Genomic DNA, 23,690 nt, shown 5'->3' with positions numbered 1-23,690 from the left:
TATAGAATATTATTAAAATAAGTCAAGTCGTTCTTTGGTCTAGCTTTAGGTAGATTTTCCATGAAATGCAAGTCTGACCTTCAGAGGGAAAGAGAAAGTCTATGATTGAGTGAACAGGTGATTCTCAATTTTTTCATTGTTAAACCTAGAAATTAGTGATTAAAAATGGATATTATCCTATTTCAGATACAGAATTTCTGGAAAATAAAAAAGAGGGAGAATATACTGGAGTTGAATAATTAAACCAACATTATTGGTGCAGAGAGAAGTTTTATGTTCACTGCTTCTTTCTCAAGAGAGTTTTCTTAACACCTATTTTGAGAGGCCCTTAGTTTAAATAAATTCTTGCTTCTAACTTGAATATTGTGGTTTCAGTTCATTAACAGGATGACCTAAAATTTAATTGAGTCCAGGGTAGATTGACTACAGGCCTCTTCTCTGTACAGAATTGCCCTGTAAACTTGTTCATAGCACATAATCCTAACGTTTATGTCTGAAAATCTTCCATCAGTGGCTGGGGTGGAGGCTGGGAACACCAATCCTCACTTTTAAAACAAACATTAAGCCATCTCTATAGACTACAAAATTCACCTATTATGGCCAAGTGACTCAGTAATTCTCGTAAGTCTGTATGCTTGGACAAATCATCATTTCCACTCTACAAAAAAAAAAAATATGTTCGTAGTCAACCGTATTCCCACCACCACCACCAGACTGTTGCAAACCTGTCTCTTTTCCTGTGCAATTATTTTTCTGGATGTCTCATTAAAATAAAATCATAGAGTATTCTAGTGAGTGATTCACCAGTTGAATGGACATTTGGATCTCTTATTTTGACTGTTGTGAATAAGGCTTCTGTGAACATATTAGTCTTTATGTGGACATATATTGTGCTGGGATTGGAGCTTGAACTCAGGGCCTGAGACTTTTGGCTCAAGGAGAGCAGACTACCACTTAAAACCACATCTCCACTTTTGGCTTTTTGGTTAATTGTAAATAAGAGTCTCACAGACTTTGTTTCTCCTGCTGGCTTTAAATAGTGATTCTCCGATCTCACCTTACAGGACCTGTAATCCACTGGCATTGGCTTTTTATTTTTCTTGAATGGGTTTCGTGGAGTAAAAATCAGTTTAAGAAATGACAGATTATTTCCTAAGCCATCTACATTCAGCCCTATGATCCATACAGCTTTTTCACATACTTGCCAATATTTTATATCGTGTGTACATTGGGTTATACCCATTTTAGTGGGTATATACTTGTCATTATGGTTTTAATTGGCATTTTCTGAATCAGTGTGCTATTAGCTATTCATATCTTGTTGGAGAAATGTTTATTCAAGTCATTTGTTAATTTTTAATTTGATTGTTTTCTTATTGTAAGTTTTAAAAATATGTATTTGGGCTACAAGTTCCTTTATCATATGTATGATTCACAAATATTTTTTCTCAGTCTGTGACTTGTTTTTTTTCCTTTTTCCTATTGGTATGTGTTGAGAGGAATGTGTTTTCTGTCTTTAGATGAAGTATTTTATGCTTGACAATTACACCCAGTTTTGTTGTTGCTCAGTAAATACTAACCTGTCTGACTGTTGGATCTGACAATGAGTGGTGAAGGAATGTTGAGGTCTTCAAATCATTTGTGAATTTGTCTATTTCTCCTGGCAGGTACAGCAGGCTAAACACATTTTACTGTAAGCACATATACATTATGTTAAATTTCCTTCTTTCCTTCCTTCCCTTTTTCTTTTTTTCATTTCTCTCTTCTGATTTCTTTCTCTTTCCCTGTTCATTTGTTTCTCTTCTTTTCCCTTTTTCCTCTGTTTCTCTGTGTCTGTCTCTGTCTCTCTGTCTCTCTGCCTGCCTGCCTGCCTACCTGCCTCCCTCCCTCCCTCCCTCCCTCCCTCCCTCTCTCCCTCCCTCCCTCCCTCCCTTCCTTCCTTCCTTCCTTCCTTCCTTCCTTCCTTCCTTCCTTCCACTCTCTCTCCCTCCCTCCCTCCCTCCCTCCCTCCCTCCCTCCCTCCTTCCCTCCCTCCCTTCCTCTCTCCCTCCCTCCTCCCTCCTTACCCCCCCTCTCTCTTCCTCCCTCCCTCCCTCCCTCTCTCCTTGTGCCTGGTACTGGGGCTTGAACTATTTTACTCAAGGCCGCTGCTCTGCTTCAGCCTTTTTGCTGGTTAATTAATAGAAGATAAGACTCTCCTGGGCTTTTCTGCCCAGGCTGTCTTCAAATGCAGGTCCTCAGATCTCAGCCTCCTGAGTAGTGATTGTTACAGGTGTGAGTTATCAGTGCCTGGTCCTATGTTACGTTTACTCACGGGGCTGACCTCTTTACTATTGTTCTGCTTCTCTTTATCCCTGAAATTCCCCTTGCTCTAAAGTCTTACTTTTTATTAGCATCAGCATGGCATGGCCTTCTCTGTTCCTTTACTTTTAATTGATCTGTGTCTTTACGTTAAAGTGGGTTTCTTGTAAGTAACATGTAATTGAGCTTGTGACACTCTGCCTTTTAATTGATGTACTGATACCATTTTCATTTGAAATGATTATTGATGTAATCATTTAAAACCTTCATTTTGATAACTGTTTGCTATTCATTGCTATTATTGTCTTTCTTTCTTCTGTTGTTTTCCACTCTGTGAATTTGTTTCCCCACTGCTGCCTAAGTTTTATATTTTTCTATTCTTATGTTTAAGCCCTACTGACTAGGGTTTATTTTCATATTTGAATAGTTTAAGCTTGACTAGAAGACTTTTGAGGCAGTAAAGCTTCCATTCTCTGGTGGATGGATATGTTTGTAGTCTTAAGCATATTCAGATTTCCATGCAGTGTTTTCCAAGTCTTTTCCGGCTTTTATTTTTCCATGGTCTCTTTTTTTCCTCCTCTGTTCATACATGCTGTCTCCAGCTTCCAACGATGTGTGGGTGGCTTGTACATGTTCTAATCTCTGTTTTATACATGTATAGCCTCCGGTCAGCTTGAGATATATGCAGAAATTATTGTGGATCCCTGCTCTATGACTCTCTAACCCCTCAGAGCTTTCTATCAAATCCCAACTGGTTCTCCAGTTCATTGTTAAAATGAGACTGCGCTTTATATTCATGGAGGCAGGTTTCTAAGATGGCCAGATTAGTGTACCAGGTGCCTAGTCAAGTGAGTCCTCCTTGGCAGTACTGTTGAACAACAGAGCTGAGGCATGGTGGGGAAAATGGACAAAAGTGCCATAGACGTGTACAGTTTCCACTCAGTACTCTTTGTGTCTACGATTAAATGCTTCTGTTTGTCGTATGCCTTTGGCTGATTTCTAGAGTGCTGAGATGGATGTTTTGGACAGTTCTGTCCAGTGATTTCTTTTTGCTTTTTTTGTGGAGACGATGTGTTGATTCCCTGTTTCCATCATAAAAGAAACAAATATATCTCTTAAAAGCACATGGCAGATATTCTAATGTATGTATTTTATTATCATATTTTGAGAAATGTTGCCTAAAACTATTATTAACATTCTGTATGTATATGTGTATATGGAGGATCTAGCTCCAATTAACCAGCAAGAAACTGAACTGGAAACACATTTCAAGTGGTAGAGTACCAGCTGGGAGAAAAAATGCGGAATGATAGTGTGAGACTTGAATTTAAGCATGCATGCGCAGGTGTGTGTGTGCACGCACATACACACACACACACTATAGAGTCAATCATGTGTGTTATATATTATGTTATTATCGCAGTACCTAGCTGTGCCTCAGTGAAGTTAAGATGGCATTTGATGATATACTCATTTTATGGCAGAGAAAAAGGAAATAGGAAGTAAAAGTACATCTGTGTTCCCTGGACTTTCTTAATGCTGATCGTGCTCATTTGTGAAACTGGTTAATTGAAGATAAGAGTCTCACAAACTTTTCTGCCTAGACTAGATTTGAATCCCAATCCTTGGATCTCAGCCTTCTGAGTAACTAGGTACCACTGACACCTAGCAACATTTTAATTTTTATGGCATATAGGAACAAACGTGTTAAACATGCTCTGTGTGTCAGCCTTCACAGCGCTTTTCCTGTAACACACCTTGTGTTTTTATTATAGGAACCAAAATACTCAGGAATAGCTGTGTTTCAGCAGGGCGCCAGTAATCCTAGCTACTCAGCTGGCTGAGATTTGAGGATCATGGTTCACAGCCACCCTGGCCATGAAAGTCCATAAGACTCTTATCTCCATTTAATCATCAGAAAACTGCAAGTGGTGCTGTGACTCAAGTGGTAGAGTGTTAGCCTTGGGCTGGAGAGCTCAGGGACAGCACCCAGGCCCAGAGTTCAAGCCCCACAACTGACAAAACAAAAGGGGGGCAGGGGAGAGAAATAGTTGTGTTTTAGTCTAATTCTTACCCCTTACTTCTTTCAGAATCGAGCGGCTGGCCAAGGATATAATGAAGGACATTGGGAACTGTGACATCATGGTCTTGTGCGTGCTTAAAGGGGGCTACAAGTTCTGTGCTGACCTCGTGGAGCACCTCAAGAACATCAGCCGGAATTCCGATCGATTTGTCTCTATGAAGGTCGATTTCATCCGACTAAAAAGTTACAAGGTAAGTTATTTCATGTTCATTTTTAATGCCTGGTATTTAGAATTCACATTGTGCCAGAATATAAGAACGAATAAATGAACATGCAGAGATGAATTTTTAAAAATTGAAGTGAAAGGGGCCAAGAGTATGTCTTAGTGGTAAGAGTGTTTACCTAGCATTCACAAAGACCTGGGTTCTATTCCTCAGTACCACATACATAGGAAAAAAAAAAGTCGAAAGCAGCTCAAATGGTGGACTCTAGCTTTGAGAAAGCCCAAGCACAGTGCTCTGGCCCTGAGCTTAAGCACCAGGACTGACAATCAATCAATAAAGTTCTAATTTATTTAAAGGCCAGTTTGAACTCAGGGCAGGGCACTGTCCCTGAGCATTTTTGCTCAAGGGATCTCCCTTAAGATAAGAATCTCATGGACTTTCCTGGACTTTCCTGGCTGGTTTTGAACTATGATCCTTAGATCCCAGCCTCCTCAGTAGCTAGATTATAGGCATGAACCACTGGCATCTGGCTCCCTCAGCATCTTGAATATCTATAGTCTCCTAGCGACAACCACTCTTGATATTCTTATTAAGTTGTATCTTCCATTTTTGCTTCAACTTCAATAATTACAGAGCTATTAATTGTTTTTAGTTCAAAAGGCCAATTTATTGCTTCCTTGATTTTCTTACTGTTTTCAGTTCCATTAATTTTCTCACTGTTTCCAATTTCATTAACTTATGCTTTTATCTTAATTATTTCCTTCCTTCTTTTTGTTTGAGGTTAATTTGATTTTGTTTCACTGGTTAGAAGTTTAGTTCATAGGTTTCAGACTTGTTTTTAATATAAACATGTAATGATGTAAATTTTCCTTTGGCTATATCCCACATACTTTGATATGTTATTTTTACTTTCGTTAGTTAAATCTATTTTATAATTTTTCTTATGACTTCCTCATTTTCCCATTGGTTCTTTCATGTTGTTTTGTTTTCAAATATTTGGGGGTTTTCCAGAAATTTCTTGTTATTTTTAGTTTAACTCTATTGCAGAAATTATATTTTTGAATATAAAAATGTTTTGACATTATGTCTATAGCCCTGAATAAAGATGGTCTTTCTGAAACTAACAGCATTGTATCCATGCCAAATTAAATCATGGAGCTCCGACTCACTTCCTAATCTGTCCAGTGTGTATTTCTTTCAACAGTCTGTTACTGAGGCTTTCACCTAGAGGCATGCATTCCAGCACAACTGTTGCTCTGAGCCATGCCTCCAGCCCAGCATTTTTAGAGGTTATTTTGGAGTTAGAGTCTTAAGTTCTTATCTTCTGAGGGTGGCTTTGCACTTTGACCCTTTAGATCTCAGCCTCGTCAGTATTTAGGACTACAAACACAAGCCACTGACACTTCTCTAGGCACGTATTTTCACATTGCCATGTTTTCCTTGGGAGAAGGATGTGGGGGGTTCCGAGTAATCCATGTTACAGCTTCTCCACAGTCATTTGGCCCTCACATATTGTACACCTGAGCTTTTGTCTTGTACCTTAGGACTCAGAAGACTCAAAAATGATCATCTTCCCTCTTTCCCTCTCTTCTCATCTTGTCTATCACTAAGGCAACACAAATCATCTGACTACCTCATGTGAAAGACTACCTGTTCCCTGAAGCGAATTTGGTCTCCAAATTAAATATGGTCAGCCTTGTATGGTAATTGTATCTTCATTGTCTGGGGTATGATGTAAACAGCTTTCCACCCACAACACAGACCAATAAAATAATGAATACAAACCTATCAAATAAGGGGAACAGGATTGGCTCATGTTCTGAGGGCACTTGGCACTCCCTCATACTTCCAAACCTATTCACAGGGTGTAGACATCTTGAAAAAACCTCAGAGGACACAGTGGTCATTGAAATATCCTATGTATTCCTTCAGAAGTTCCCAAGAGAGAGGACTGAGTGAGTGTGCACTTGGATGCTGTTGGAAAGCCTGGTGTCATTTTATTCCTTCCTGTCCTATAGCCCCAGTGAAAGCTCAGAAACACAGTGTGTAAGATTGGATGATGGGGTAAAGATTCAATGCTACCTATTGCCTTCCTTCTCCTCTGGAGCCCAAGGAATAAAAGTCCTGTCAGGAATAAAAGGATGATGTGATTCTTTGAAAATTCGTTTGTGAGGATAAAGAGATGAAAGTTTATTTTACTGAAGGACCAAGACTTTCCTGGGCCCAGTCTTTGGCATCTATGTCATTTCTACAATGATTCTCCCAGATCGGTCTCAGTTGCCAGTTGCCCTCCAGTTTATAGGACAGTTCCACAGGGCTCTGGGCTGTTTGGCTTATCTTTTTTATGGTATTGAACTTTCCACACAGTATGAAATGAATTTGCATGAATACTATCCACATAGAAAAAGATTGCCTTAGATAGTACTACTGCAAGGCTTGGCTGGGTCATACAATTATATAAGGTCAGCTACTCCACAGGCCAACGCTAGGAAGATCTCAGGCCCAAGGTAGTGCCAGGCAAAGCCTTGAGGCCCTATCTGAAGAATAACTCAAGCAAAACAGACTGTGGCACAAGCAGGAGATGAGCACATCAACTTCTCTAAAGGGTTGATTACGTTTTAGGTTCATGTATACCATTTGTTATCGACCTTATGTAATAATTTACTTAAACTCTGAAAGTTACCCAAAAGAGAAAATAGCTCATGGATGACACCCTGTATGTACACATGTGCTTGGGCCTCATAGCTTGTCTTTTAATAACATTTGTCAAGGTAGTCAAGGTTTTATTTTGTTTCACAAAGACTCAAATATTGATTGTCTCTCAAAAGTTTACTCACTTTAGGATTTAACTTTTCAGCAATACTAATGCAAACATACATTACATCTCATAAGTTCTTATTTACATGCTACCACTAATTTGTAAAGGATTTACTTTTTTTTCCCCCAACACACATGCCTTTCTAGATCCAGAGTATTTGAATGTGACAGTTTTATGCAGTACTTCAGATAGCTTTAAAAGTCTCCTGTTAGCCTGACGCTGGTAGTTCATGCCTCTAATCCTAGCCAGAAGCAGAGCTTTGGCTCAAGTGGTAGAGCCTTGAGTACAAAATCTAAGTGACAGCGCTCAGACACTGATTTTAAACCCCAGGACCTGCATTGAAAAATAAATAACTAGGGGCTGGTAGAGTCTGTGATCTAGTGGTATAGTGCTTTCCTAGCATACACATAGCCCTGGGTTTGATTCCTTCATACCACACACACAGTAAAAACTGGAAGTGGTGCTGTGGCTCAAGTGATAGAGTGCTAGCCTTGAGAAAGCCCAAGGACAGTGTCCAGGCCCTGAGTTCAAGCCCCAGGACTGGCAATTAATCAATTAATGAATAATTGATTAATTGAAAATAAAGCCTGGGCTAGCTTTGAACCACGATCCTCAGATCTCAGCTCCCACAGTAGTTAGGAATACAAGTGTGAGCCACTTGCTGGATTTATTTCACATGAAATGAAATTTATCATCAAAAGCTTTTTGAATACATCTTAAACTCGTAAGAGGCCTTGGAGGGGCAGAGATGAATAACATGAGCATGAGATGTGTGTGAGTGTACCCTTTCACCTCCCCAGAGCAAAGGGACAAAGGAAGCATGTCAGGCTCTGATTTCAATGCTTGTATAGATGTGGATAATAAAGACTTGGACCCCAATAAAACTATAGAAACTTAATGATATCCTCAAGGATGCCTACAGTGAAAAATCCACCTTTTAGTGATGGGAGACCCTGGGAAAGCTTCCTTATCTTTGTTGACAGAGGCTGGAATACGTTAGAAAATATTTCCTAGGTAATATTTAAAGACAAGTCTGTTTCACGTGTGCCTTTGGAGTTTTCATTTCCATGTGTACAATTGTGTGTAGTTGTGTGCGTGACGGCCTGTGTGGTCCAGGGTGTGCCATTTTGAGACTTGAATATTAAAACTCTTGACCTCAGAATATGGCACTTCCCCCCTCCTCATGTCTCCCTAAGTTTCTGTAGAAACAAGTTTAAAATCTCTCTGCAGACACATTGCAACGTAGGCACAATCCCTATGACTATTCCTCATTTAACCTGAATTTACAAACAAATTTCAAATGAGGCATGGAAGCATTCCACCACTGGCAAGACCAACTGAAGTGAAATCACTGAGACATGTAAATAAATGATATGAACTAGAATATAAAATTATAGCCGACTTTTGAAAGGCAAGAACAGAAATCAGAAGAGTATTGTAGCTAAAGGAAATAATCGTTAATCTAGATTTTCATGCCCAGCTAATCTTTAACTCTCTTGTGAATGTCAGATAAAGATTCTCAAAGGTGTTTTTTAGATGTAGTCTAAAAGAATTTCCCAGTGACAGGCATTGGCTGAAAACATACTCTATAAAGGATGGATTTTCGCAAGCTGGAAATTGAATATAAAAGGATAAATAGAAGCGAAGAAATTAATAAGCAAGGAGTTAAATCAGAAAAGTTGTGATGGATTAAAATAATAATGAAATAATAATGAAATATTGGCTGACAAATTTTCATGGTAGAGCAAACAAAGTGGAATTAAAATACCGGTTCAGACTCCATTGTTTATAGGAGGGGCTGGTCAGAGGGAAAATATTTTCCCATTATCTGTATTATTTAGAAGGAACATTGACATGATATTGATGTACAGACTTAAAGTATGTCTGTTAAAAAGTTAAGGATAGAGCCAGGTATCAGTGGCTGAAGCCTATATCCTAGCCATATAGGAGGCTAAGATTTGAGGATCATGGTTTGAAGCCAGCCTGGGCAGGAAAGTCTGTGAGACTCTTATCTCTAATTAACCACCAGAAAATCCAGAGGTAGAGCTGTGACTCAAATAGCCTTGAGTGAAAAGGCTGAGATGGAACCCAGGCCCTGAGTTCAATCCCCAATACCAGCATACACACACACACACACACACACACACACACACGGAGAATAAAGAAAAAAAAGTGTTCCCCAATGTTTTTCACTACATAGTAGATTTCACTAAATCTAAGACAATATATAGGCTGTAAATTAATTATGGCAGCATGGAAATGGATCCTGATTTGGGAGATATTGAAATGTAAAAAACTGCAAATGGAATTGATAATAATTATTCTTCCCCTCACCCTTTTTAAAGCAATAGCACTGGCAAGTATCTGAACAGCTGAAATATAAGAGAAAATAATCTTGGGCTCTGTATAATGGATCCAATATGCATTCCAATGGTGGCTCTTCTTTAAAGCTTGTTTTGGTTTCTTTTAATCTTCTTTTCTAAAACTATTTTTCACATCCTTAAAAATTTTTGGCAGATTTCAAAGGAAGAGTTGTTTACAAAAGAATAAATCTGGAATTGGTCTGAGTAATTTGAATCAATCCACCTATACCCTTAAAATGAATCAAAAGTTTTTGTGCAAATGGCAACTCCTTTGTACAACTATTTAAAGACGATACATTTTTAAGAGAGGATTTGTGTAAACCAGAGCATGATTTCTGAGTGAATTTTGCTAGGGGCCCTGAGACAGTGTACACTGAAACAAACAATTACCTTTAAATTATATTTGCTTCTGGCTTTCAATGTGTGTAAATGAAGAAACTTGGCAAGAAGCAAATATCTAGCTTAGCCTAAAGAGATCATCTAGCATTGCTCTAGGCAGTTTCTTTTGACATTGCTGTTAAGTAAAAGGTTGTATGTGTGTTAAAGCAAAATCAAAGTCCATTTGTATAATAGGGATAATATCAACATTTTAAGTTTTTGCTCCTTATACACATGCAAATTTATATTCAATTTGGTTTCTATAAATATTTTTTTTTGCCAGTCCTGGGCTTGAGCTCAGGGCCTGAGCACTGTCCTTGGACTTTCTCAAGGCTAGAGCTCTACCACTTGAGCCTCAGCACCACTTCCGGCTTTTTTCTATGTATGTGGTACCGAGGAATCGAACCCGGGTCTTCGTGCATGCTAGGCAAGTACTTTAACCACTAGGCCAAACTCCCGGCCCCTTCTATAAATATTTTTATAGTTGCACATTTTTACATTCAAACTTAGTGTCTATAGAGATACTAAGGAAAGGGTTTGTCTTTCCTTATGAAAAGCAAACATTGACAAGATAACTAAGAGAATACTGTAGAAATAGTTATTATATAGGCATTTACAGTTTTGAAAATTACATTTGGAGATGGAAAGTATATCCCAAATCATTTACACACACACACACACACACACACACACACACACACAACACACACACACACACATACACAGACATGACAACTCTCTTTAGTCTTATATTATGGTCTTTGTGGTAAAATACAGTTTGAACTAATGTCTTTATTCTCTTTTTATATTCCAACATGAGTTGCCATTTAGGTACCAATTCCAACCTGTTTTAAAATGCTTAGCTTTATAAACTTCAAAGGACAATAACTATTTGCCTATTTGTTAAGCTGATATTTATATGAAAGAAAGTTTTGAAAATAGCCCTTATGTTTGTTTTCTGCCTGGTGTTTTCCTCATAGAGAACAGAAATGGAAGTTTAAAAGACATTGACATTGGAGAGAAGCATGACATAAAAACAGGATGCCTGTCTATGAGCAGGCAAACTGCCCTGCAGCCCAACCACTGATATGTGTGACAGACAGGATGGCCTCAGGGAGAGGTCAGGCAGCCTCTTGAGTCAGCGATGCCTGTGCTAAAAATGCTCATCTCACACTGCAGAGGGAAGTGTCCAGGGTATGTGCTTCACAGAAGCCTGGAACTACTGCTTCCTCTCCAGCCTTAGTGAGCCCTGCTAAAGGCCTAGGATGGGCCTCAGTGCCCTTGACCTGTGTGTGTTCTTTGTATTTTGATGAGACAATTAGAAGACAGACATAAGCTTCCTTGTTATTATTCCAGAAAGCATACACTTCCAAAGCATATACAAGGTCCTGGATTTTATCCTCAACAACACACACACACACATTTTAAAGAAACACGTAAGGCATATAAAAATGCATATGTTTTCTCTCTTCCTCATATTAAGATTATTTCTTCACATCAAAAAGATTTTATTTGGCTTTATGGTATTGGGATGTTGGGGATTGAACTTAGGGACCCATGCATAGTAGGCAAGGTTATTGTTTCAAGTCACTGGGGGTTGAACAAACAGCTTTTTCACTAAGCAAATGCTCTACTACCTGAGCCACACCCCTAAGTCCTTTGCCTTTAGTGGGAAAGGAAAGGTAAGGAAAGGAAAGGAAAGGAATGAGGGAGAGAGGAAAGAAGGAAAGAAAAGTGTCAAATAGTAGAAAATACTCTGGAGAAAAATAAAACTGGGTGGAGACAAGGCGGGATGGAGGGAAATGGGGCATAGTCAAGGCAGGTAGCCTCATTACAGGACCATTAAAAGCAGAGCCTTGAAATAGACAAGGGAGCAAACCTTCTGGATGGGAGCTGGTTCTGGGAAGGAGTAGTAAATGTAATGCCTTTAGGTGGGAATGTGCTTGGCGTCCTGGAAACAAAGCAAAAACAGACAGAAAAAAAAATTGGAGAACTTAATTGGAGATGACTCAGAAGTAATGGGAGTTGAAAGTTGAAATATTATCGTCTGGCTGGCCATTGTATCCACTTTGCCTTTTGTTCCAAGTAAGCGGGAAGATTTTGTTGGGCTTTGAGCAGAGTGGCTTCATCTAACTTAATTTATTTTACTAACTTATTTTTTGAAATGTACTCCAGGTTGGCTTAAAACTCAAGATCATCCTGCCTCGCCCTTATGTAAGCAGAGGCTACAGGTATCCACTACTATGACTGGCTGATATATACTTTAAAGAGTAATTGTCTATTTTAATAAGAATAGAACAAAGAGTCAAACATTGGGAAAGATACAGAAAATGGAAGTCTGGGAAAGTGAATCAGGAGTTTGGGTTTGGAACCATCGTTTCTCTTAGACATCCAACTTGAATAGGAAGCAGAACATGACAGTCATAAGTTTTATGGAAGCAGTTAAAGGTGATATTAGTAGGGCTGAGAATATGGCCTAGTGGTAGAGTGCTTGCCTAGCATGCATGAAGCCCTGAGTTCAATTCCTCCATACAACATACACAGAAAAAGCTGGAAGTGATGCTGTGGGTCAAGTGGCAGAGTGCTAGCCTTGAGCAAAGTGCAACAGTGCCCAGGCCCTGTGTTTAAGCCCCAGGACTGGCAAAAAGAAAGAAAGAGAAAGAAAGAAAGAGAGAGAGAAGGACAGAAAGAGAAAGAAAGAGAGAGAGAGAGAGAAAGAAGGGAGGGAGGGAAGAAGGAAGGAAGGAAGGAAGGAAGGAAGGAAGGAAGGAAGGAAGAAGGAAGGAAGGAAGGAAAGAACGATAGATGTTAGTAGTTTAAAAGTGATTGATGTCTACAAGGGCTTCCATCATGTTAAGGAATGGGTCAGCCAGGACCTGAGCCAGGAGCATCTGAATGTTTATACCTGGGAGAGCAGGATGAAAGTAGAGGAGACTGTTCAGGCATCCAGGAGTCTGGGGAGAAGCAGCTGGGGAAATGGTCCTGGGAGCCAGCTGATCCTGCTCAGCTGGTGGACTGAGCATGCAGACTGAAAACTGACCACCAGATCTAGAAAAATGAAACTGGGTGGATTGATATGGACTCAGCAAACCATGATGGATCAGCAAGAGCAGCTGATCTAGACAGCCAGTGTCAGGAATTAGAGCAAAACATTGGAAATGACTCCTTACCTAGAAGATACGTGCAGTTCTAATGGTGCCTGGAGCAATGATGGAAGCCCAGTGTGGGAAAGGGTCATTGAAAGGAAAATAGCACGGTAGGTTTTTTTTTAAATCACTTAAGTAAAGCCCTTTGAAGTTTTTTTTCACTTAGAAACGTATCTCCAAAAGCTAGATGACCCATTTCCCTGTCCAAATGTCAGAAGTCTTTGAAAAAAACAAGTGTGACTTCAGCAGCATGGAAGCCAGAGGCATAAACCTTAAAATCAAGGTGCAACTGGCATAGTTCAATGCTAAATACTCATTTTTGATGCCAAGATACTGAATATTTTTGGATCTTAACATTCCTATTGATAAAATACCACTAATTATGAGAGGGTGTGTGTGTGTGTGTGTGTGTGTGTTGGTACTGGGGTTTAACTCAAGACCTGGAGCTCTTGCTTGGCTTTTTTCCCCCTGGTGCTCTGCCATTTGAACCATGTCTCCAGCCTAGATTTTTTGCTGGTTATTTTGGAGATGAAGTGTCATGAACATTCCTGCCTGAGCTGGCTTCGAATCTTGATCCTCACATCTCAGGTAGACATGAGTAGGATTATAGGCATGAGCCACCATCACCCAACACGAGAGGATTTTCTATGAGCAATGGATGACATGGAAGGGCTCTAGTTCTATATCCTCTAAACATGTGGTCAAGAAGCAGCTCTTCTCCTTCACTACTTTTGTGGTTATTGTTATGATTGTGTTTATCATTTTATACTTAGACCTGAGGTTGAACTACTTGCTTTGGTACAGCAAAGTTGAAGCTTCTGGTGGCATGATTCTGATTGGAGAAGGTATTGGCTGGAGCTGCAGGTTTAACTAAATTATTTTAGATCTTTCTTCTGGCCTGGACCTTGTAAGCGGCAAATCAGACCTTAATGCCATATCTGGTCGATATACTCCAAAATAAATTTCACTGGCTTCTTTTAAACTCTGAAGTGTAAATGAGATTGTAGCATGTGGAAAGTTAAGATAACACTGCATCCCTGGGAAGCTGAGAGCAGAACTCACCTTGCCACCCAAGAATGTTGGCAGGCCAAGAAGAATGTATTGAGCGGCATTCAGTGGCCCCTGGCTCACCTTCAGTCTATGTTTTCATTTTTACTCTTCTGTGTTTTTCCTGTAGAATTCTATGTCTGCATGGGCGTTGGTTCCCACTGGTTCACAAAATAGAACAGAGATAAAAATTTTTTTAAATGTTTGAGACCACATTATGACTTTTTTTTTGTATTTTCACAGTAACTCAGACCAAATTGAAATATTTCTAGTAGAGACAGTTACATTCCATACTATTGAATAAACTATTTAGAAATTTCTCAGATGGGTTCTATAGCCTAGCAAAATGTTTTCTTGTGGTTTTCATTAACTTTATTTTCTTATTTAGATACATGGTTTGAGTCCTGTTCCTATGACTTTTTTTCTTCTGTTTTGAAACTTTATAGCCTTAGAGCACTCCAGCCAAGGAGTGAGGATTTTGGGTTTTAGTTTTTGTATTAAAGTTCATGATCATCCATAGTTTCAACATTAAGAAAAATTCAACAAAATGGACATTTCCCAGAAACCAGGTCATTTCTCCAAAGAAAATACAAAATATGGCTAGTCCCTGGATTTAAAAATCTCCTACCTCTGTTTTAAAATCACCATGGGAATCCTATTTTTTTTCCACATCAGCTTCAAGAAAGATTTTTGAACCCATGCTACTTTGTGTTTCCTGACCTTCAGCATTCTCACATTGAGTCCCAGTTCCTATGTAGTGATAAATACATTTTAAGTCCTGCTCTCAAGGCATTGCCTATTTGACTATTTAATCTGAATGAAAATACATTCTTAACAAGGGCATGTAAACCGCTTAGGCTTTTGACTTGAAAGGGTCATTTTTGGTCAGTCCTGGCAGAAGGAAAATTACTGAGCACACAGATAAGAAGTCTTATGCCTGACTTCATTCTAACCTCTCTTTGTTGTCAGGATCACAGTGGAATTGTACTTAAACAATTCTCCGGGTGTAAAGAATTGTCAGCTTGGACTTAAAATAGGATGTAATGTTTGAGCCACAGTTATGAACATGTCAATGACAGCACTCAACAGAAACTTTCTTATAATTAAAGATGCATAATGAACCATCGCATAATCCTACTAAACATGCAAACAATTATCTAAGAGTCAAGCTAAGCAGAACAGAAAGAACACAAAGATGGCTTGAGTCAAAAAGGGGAGGCAAAATACAAGCTTCTATCTGTTTTAGCAGTTACTCTTCTATTATGTCTGGAAATCTAGAAAGTCCTGGTTAAAGTTAACGTTTTTCTTCATAAGGTGGCTTGGATTTCAGAGGGGTTTTTTGGTTGTTGTTTTTTTTTTTTTTTGTTTTTTGTTGTTGTTTTTTTTTTTGGGGGGGGGTTGCCGTCATGGGGCTAGAACTCTGGGCCTGGGCACTGTCCCTGAGATCTTCAGCTCAAGGCTACCACCCTACCCTAGAGCCACAGTGCCACTTCTGGTTTTCTAGTGATTACATGGAGATAAGAGTCTCGCGGTCTTTAGTGAACCTCGATTCTCAAATCACAGCCTCCTGAGTAGCTAGGATTACAAGCACCACTGGGTCCAGCTCAGGATTAGAGCTTTTTGATGCTACATTTAGCATCCTTTATATTTTATTCAGTGAAATAGTTGCATTATAATGTATTGACAAATATGATTTCAAAGCATTATAAGTGGAATTTTTATAGTCTTTTGTAATCATCAGTAGTTTCTAAAAGGAAGAGTGACATGATCTTATTTAGGACTTCAAAGCATCACTCAGGATTTGTTTACAAAAGAATGAAGGTGAAAGGTGAAATCAGGGAGACCAGGTAAGAGGTTGCTGCAGTATGATTTGGGTGAGAGCTGAAGGGTCAGAGAGCAAGCTGTAGAGGTGCTGAACAGAATCAGAAGGGATCCATTATAAGATGGTGTCTGGAGGACTGGGTAGGACATGAGAGAAAATGATAAATGCCAAGGATAACTTCAAAGTTCAGGGCAGAGGAATACACTGGCAGAAATTCTTGAGAAGAATATATCTGATATAATCATGTATTTAGATGTAAGACATTCTTACAACTCATTAATAAGAACACAAATTAGGGCCGGGAGTTTGGTCTAGTGGTTAAAGTGCTAGCCTAGCATGCATGAAGACCCGGGTTTGATTCCTTGGTACCACATACATAGAAAAAAAGCTGGAAGAGGTGCTGAGGCTCAAGTGTAGAGCTCTAGCCTTGAGAAAGTCTAAGGACAGTGCTTAGGCCCTGAGCCCAAGCCCAAGACTGGCAAAAAAAAAAAAGAACACAAAATATCTAACTTTTTTAAAAGTGTGTTTGAATACATAACTGAATCAAAAATGTATATAAATGACAAGAACAAGGACCCATTCTCAATACCATGGAGAAAAGCAAATGAAAAGTCATAAGCAGACACTATTTCACACCCACTGGGATACCTATAATCAAGATGTCATGTAGTAACAATTGCTGGTATAGAAGTGAAGTTAGAACTTCTTGTACTAATGGTAAGAATGAAAGATGGTCTAGCCACATTAAAAAAAAAACTCACCATCAGTTTCATCCAAAGTAAACTTATACTTATGTAACCTACGATCCAACACCTAAGTATTTATCCAAGTGAAATATAAAGACATTTTTACACCAAGGCTGACACACTGATGTTCATAGGAACTTTATTCATAATAATGTAGACTAGAAGTATTGCAAACATTCACTGACCAGTTAAACAAAGGATAGCACATTCATAAATCAGAACACCGCAGCCATAAAAAAAAAAAAGAGAGAGATGAACTGGGGCCGGGAGTTGAGTGGTAGAGTGCTTGCCTAGCATGCACGAAGACCCAGGTTCGATTCCTCGGTACCACATACATAGAAAAAAGCCAGAATTGGTGCTGAGGCTCAAGTGGTAGAGCTCTAGCCTTGAGAAAGTCCAAGGACAGGGCTCAGGCCCTGAGTTCAAGCCCGGGACTGGCAAAAAAAAAAAAAAAAGAGAGAGAGAGATGAACAAAATGAAGGAATGATACCAGCCAGAAGAAAAGGTGAGTGAATCAAAATCAGATTACTCCCCTCCAGTCATATTCCTCACTGCTTCTACCTCATATTATTCTCAATTTTAGTTGATTTCATAGATAACATTGATGAGTGTTTACTGAGATATACTATGCTTTCATGTACATTGTCTTAATTTTCCAGTAGCCTTTTAAGATGTGACTCATTATCACCATTATACACATTTTTAAGCTGAGTACCTGTGGCTCATGCCTGTAATTCTAGGTACCCCAAGAGGCTGAGGATGAGGATTGGGGTTCAAAACCAGCCCAGGGAGGAAAAGTCTGTGAGACTCTTGCCACCAATTAACTACCAAAAAGCTGGACATGTGGCTGTTGCTTATGTATTAGAACACTAGTCTTGAGCAAAAATGCTCAGCTATAATGCTCAGGCCCTGAATTCAAGCACCCCCCACACACATATGCACACATGCACACACGCACACAGACATACACACCAGCTAGGGAGATCAATTCCCCTCTTAACATCCGAGGTAACTGAAGCTCAGAAGGGTTGGATGCCTTGTTCAAAGTTGATCATCCTGTGATAAGAAATGTTGTGTGGTTAATTAATTGTTAATTAATTGCTGTTACCCCAGCAAGACCTCTTCTGTATCTTTCATAGTAGCTATAATCAGAGTTAGTAGGAAAAGCAACACTGGTCCCCTATTTTCACATCTAATATCAATTACCAGGCCAGAGGGAAAGGAAGACTCAGATCAAATACTGTCCAGTAGATACAGAAAGTTCTAGTGCTCAGACCTCAACTCTAGACACTTTGGTTGTATGATGATACATTTCTTGCCTGAGATTGTGGACAACAGATTGTATAAAGAAATTACTTTGCATAAAAAGATGATCTTGAATTATATCATAGTTCTCCTCTGGGTTCTTTACAAAAGACAGAGGGTAGATTTGATCAAATACAATCCCATAAAAATGTATTGAGGGTCTTCTGTACTACAAGAACGTGGGATAACACTGTATTTGGGGGCTTTTCTGCAAATTTAGCAATACTCAGTGAAACTTTGTTATAAAAGCCTCCATTCAATATTCATTTCAAATGTCTTGGATCATGTCCTAGAAAGCCAGTGTTGCCTTCAAATAAAATTTTCCCACATTTAATGTTCCAAATACTTGATTGCTAGAATACTTTATAAAGAAACTGTACTGAAAATCAAACTGTTAGGACAAAGGTCATGACATTTTGCTGCTCAGCTCCAGAATGAAATAGTCTTTTATTCTCCATTCTCTGTTTATACTGGGTTAGAATACTTTGCTTTGAAATGATTTGGGTTATAGTTCTAAAATTAAAAAAAGGACATAAAGAAATCAAAAGACAACAATCACTCTAAATATTTTTTTAATTGTTAGACATTGCATTTGAAAGAATACAACTTCTTCACTGGTTATTGGTGAAGTCTCCCAAGATATTTAAAACTCAAGTGGAAGGAAATAACTAAAACTGAATCTGTTGAATTTCAATAGAAATGGAACTGGCCTTGAAGTGATTTAAGACTTGTTTTCTTTTATTCTGGAGAAATTTTAATTCATGCAGCTCAGTAGGTCTCACTCTCCATATCCTAAGTGATTTTTCCATTTTTATACTAATCTAGCTATATTACCCATTTTCTGTAATGTGTTAGTATAAAATTTATATTCAGGGGGCCGGGAGTTTGGCCTAGTGGTTAAAGTGCTTGCCTAGCATGCATGAAGACCCGGGTTTGATTCCTCGGTACCACATACATAGAAAAAAGCTGGAAGTGGTGCTGAGGCTCAAGTGGTAGAGCTCTAGCCTGGAGAAAGTCCAAGGACAGTGCTTAGGCCCTGAGCTCAAGCCCAGGATTGGCAAAAAAAAAAATTATATTCAGGGAAACAAAACATAGGCTTCTTTATATTCTAAGTGGATATAATAATTATCTGGCTCAATTTCAAGCATATAAAGATGAACTAGCGGCAAAACCAGGAGAATAGCCAAGACCTTCTGACATCTCCATCTTGACTCATGTGGCCCTAGGCCTTTTAGAGCCAAAGCCTGTGACACTCAGGGCAGCAAGCAGCTCACAGGCTTCAAGCCAGCAATCAGTACACCTGAGGAAAACCTCTTCCACATGGGCTTTTGACTACAGTTGCTCCCACAGAATGAGGTCTTGTAAAAATCACCTTCTTATTTCCTTGATAAATACAGAATGTTCTATTTAATTGGTCCCTTAGGAGAAATGCCAAGGATACACAACTAACAATTAAGAATAGCATTTTTATGTTCCTTCTGTGTGGTCTATGTATCAAGGGAACATATTTTCTTTATTCCATATGGTAAGATTCTTTCATGCATACAAGTCATTTGTTTTAGGTATTAACATATCTTTTTGGTTGTGAGGGTTTTTTTTTTGCCAGTCCTGGGGCTTGAACTCAGGGCCTGGGCTCTCTTCTTGAGCCTGTCTGTGCTCAAACCTAGCGCTATACCACTTGAGCTATAGTGCCACTTCTGGCCTTTTCTGTGTATGTAGTTCTGAGGAATCAAACCAAGGGCTTCATACGTGCTAGGCAAGCACTCTACCACTGAGCCACACTCACAGCCAGCAGGTAACATAATTTGTACCTGAGAAAGTGTGTGTGTGTGTGTGTGTGTGTGTGTGTGTGTGTGTTATGCATATTATGCATGCCTTCAAATGTTAGCACGCTTCAGTAATTCTTAATACTTCTTTGTATCCACAATACATATTCTCCTAATATGACTAGACTTGGTTTTCCTAGGCATTTGAGGCTACTTGGTAGTAATGGTGTAAAAGAAACTGTAATGCCACAGAGAGGAAGCATGTGAACAGATGTGAATCCTGAGCATCACAGAAGAGGTCATATGGTATGGCTGTCCATGTAGCCAGAGGAGATGGAAGTCAGAGCTGAGAAAGTGACCTACAACATCTGTAGATTCAGGAGGTAGTCTAGATCTAGGATGGAGGGAGCACTTCATGCCTAAGATATGACAAGGAAGAGAGATACCTGCTGTGTTTGGGAGAACTGGCTATGACCCTCTGGATTCAGAAGATGAGAAGCTACGGAGGGTTTAAGTATTGTGTTGCAGTATTAAGTATTGTGTGTTAAAGTCATTCTGAGAGTACTTGGATCTTTGGAAATAGGAAAATCTAGGGCCAAAGGTAGCCACTGGTAGTCCATACCTATAATCCTAACTACATGGGAAAGTGAGACCTGGAGGACCAAGATTCAAAGTAATCCCTGGCAAGAAAGTCAGTGAGACATCCATAAGATTCCATTTTCAATTGACCTGTTAGAAAAATGTCAGACTCAAGACGTGGCTCAAATGGTAGAGCACCACCTTGAGCAAAACAGTTAAGCAAGAATAGGATGCCCTAACTTCAAGCTCCAATACTAGTATGCACATGTGCGTGCACACAAACACACACACACATGCACATACATACACATACACACATATGAATTTACTTAGAACATGAACATGATCCAACCTGATTTTTTCCACAACAGTCTCGTTACCTTCTTATTCCCAGCATGGAGAAGAACGTGTGTGACTAACCAACTCCATCTTTTATGATCTTCTGAAGATCAACAGCTATTTATTGACAATAAATGAGTGGTCAACCAAATCAACAATGATATCAGCATGCTTGCTCTTGCCCATAAGGCCTGATTCTTATTAATTTGTCACTATGTCCTGAGAGAACAGAGCTGGGTGATATATGAAGGAAAATGTGAAGTCATCCTCCACTGGAGCCCATAGGAAGACTCTCCTTTCCTTACACAGATAGTCTGCATTGGGTTGGGATTTATGAGATAGAGATTCAGGATAGGGTTTTGATGCGACCTAGCAAATCAAAAGCCTGGACAGTGCTTGCCTGCCTCTCCCACTTGTAAAAGGTAAGAAGTGGACAGTTAGTTGCTGTTCCAGTCCTGCTCCAAGATTCCAGCAACATAGACCTTTTCAGGATGCTCAGCTATAGTTAACGGCACCAGTGGGAACAGATCAAAATGAACGGGGTTGGGGGGGCACAGAACAGTGAACAGCTGGCATCAGTCCACAGCTCTGGGAATTGGCCAATCAGACCAGGCAGGGATTAATGCCTAACTCCAATGTGAATTGTTGCTTTCCAAAAGAGCAATTTAAAGATTAAGGAGGAGAAAATCCTGGGCAATCGTGTCTCTCTGCCATGTAGCTAAACTGGCAGCTTTGATGAGTAATCCATCCATTGCTCTGAGCCATCAGCTTTCTTCTCTCACCAAGTGGGAGTTAGGGAGGGCTGCAACAGAGTTTTGGTTGCCAATAGCAACACCAGCTGTGCAAGGACACAGCCCTCTGTTCTACTCACCACCTCTGTGGATGAATGTGCAAGAGGCACAGAGAAATTCTTGATGAATGTCCCAGGCCTTGGCTCTTGTGCATGGGCATCTCTGTCAAGTGACCTTGTTGAAGACCATCTGAGGAGGTGGGTATATGTTCAGGAAGAGAAATGTCCTGGAAATACAAAGGAGTCCCACATAACAACTAGATAATCTACATGCGGCTGGAACAGTGTTCCAGGGGTGTCTTTTACAACTTGAGAAAAATTACAGAAGAAGCTTTGCTGTTTAGAAAGCGGGGAAAAATGGTTAGTACAGTGAAGTTTCGATGGTGATCATTTTCTCAAAACCATTTTCTATCTGTAACGTCTGTGTTTTGTTGCATGGTTATATATCCATGCCCTCGTGGGTACTCTTATGTAGTGGGAAGGGTGGCAGGAGGGAAGAGGGGGCATTTACTGGGGCTTAGACTCAGGGCCTCATGCCCTTCCTTAGATTTATTTTTGTTCAAGGCTGGCACTGTATCGATAAGATCCATCTCCAAAATAACCAGCAAAAAGTGGGGCTGGAGATGTGGTTCCAGTGACAGAGTTCCAGCCTCACAAGCAAACTGAGCAAGTGTGAGGCCCTGAGTTCAAATCCAAGTACTTCCAACAACCAAACGAACTAAAAACCAAGAGTACTTTAAATGCCAGGTCTGGCCTCTAAAAAGTGGCGTATCACTGTTACCCAACTACTCAGAAGGTAGGGGAAGGAGGATCATGGACTGAGGTTGGACTAGACAAAGTTAGCAAGACTCTATCTGAAAAGTGATTGAAAGCAAAAGGACTAAGGATGTGACACTCAAGTGCTAGAGTGAGCCTGGGGTCCTGAGTTCAATTCCCAGTACCAAAAGAAAATAGAGCACTTTACTGTATCATTTGTTTCTTAAATTTTTATTGTTAAATAGTTGTACTGCTTTGTTGTCATTCAACAAAGCAGTTTATGAATACAATGTCTTGGTCAATGCCATCCATCTCAACAACAGTATCACTTTAACAGCATATCAATCCCACATTATACTTATAATCACTAGACATTTACATTGCTTTAAAGTCTTGCATTGTAGATAGTATTGTGATAAATGTTCTTGCTCATTAAATGTTGGCATGTATCTGATTATTTCATTAGGCTTGCTTCTAAATCAAGTGCACTTACATTCCAATACATGTTCACCAGATTTTCCTGCAAAAGCATTTATATTTTATTTATATTTCCAACAGTGGTTGTAGAAGTGCCTTTTTTAAAGTGATTAGCATCTTCAGATTTCAGTACTCTGCTTCTTGACTAAATTTTATCAGCAAAAAGTACCAACTCATCATTTTATTTTTAGTTTGTACTTCTTGGGGAAAACAGGTCATTCTTACAAAGAAGTCCTGAATTTTCCTCAAGTTGTAGGATGTCATGCTAGTAGGATGTGTCTCCTGGACACATCCATTACCCATTGACTCACTCTCCAAACTGCTAACAGCATTTCCTGCCATCAAAGGCTTCTTATCAAAAAGCTTGGCCTCATTTCGATCCAAAACACCAAAAGCCTTCTTCATTCTGAGGAATGGGGAAAAAAGGTAATCAAATGAAGTTCCTGAGAGATAATCTCAGGAATGATTTGGCTTTGTTTTGTTTGGGTTGCTTAAGTTTCGGCTTAGTAACTGAGGATGGGAAAGACCTATCCCTGACTCTGAGTAGACTTTTTTTTTTGGCCAGTCCTGGGGGCCTGGGCACTGTCCTTGGATAATTTTTGCTCAAGGCTAGCACTGCCACTTGAGCCACAGCACCACTTCTGTGTATGTGGTTCTGGGGAATTGAACCCAGGGCTTCTTGCCTGCTAGGTGAGCACTCTACCACGAGGTCACACTCCCAGCCCCTCGACATTTTTTTCCTTTCAGAGTCACAGGGTCACTCTATCTGAGTGTGTGAGTCTCTGTCTCTGTCTCTCTCTCATGCATACA

The 23,690-nt window shown here is 39.6% G+C and overlaps 1 protein-coding gene across 2 annotated transcripts in view; it reads left to right on the top strand.

Moving 5' to 3' along the window:
- Prtfdc1 (phosphoribosyl transferase domain containing 1) overlaps positions 1-23,690 on the top strand; it is a 65,599-nt gene that overhangs the window by 6,407 nt on the left and 35,502 nt on the right. For both annotated transcript variants that reach the window (XM_090319025.1, XM_090319026.1), the window contains exon 3: positions 4,392-4,575. In XM_090319025.1, the coding sequence (XP_090175151.1) occupies positions 4,392-4,575 (184 nt within the window). The remainder of the gene's footprint in view (positions 1-4,391; positions 4,576-23,690) is intronic.

The sequence above is a fragment of the Megascapheus bottae genome, chromosome 26 (genome assembly GCF_031878675.1).
Source record: "Megascapheus bottae isolate mThoBot1 chromosome 26, mThoBot2.hap1, whole genome shotgun sequence".
NCBI classification, from domain to species: domain Eukaryota; kingdom Metazoa; phylum Chordata; class Mammalia; order Rodentia; family Geomyidae; genus Megascapheus; species Megascapheus bottae.
This window is presented reverse-complemented; position numbering and strand designations above follow the sequence as displayed.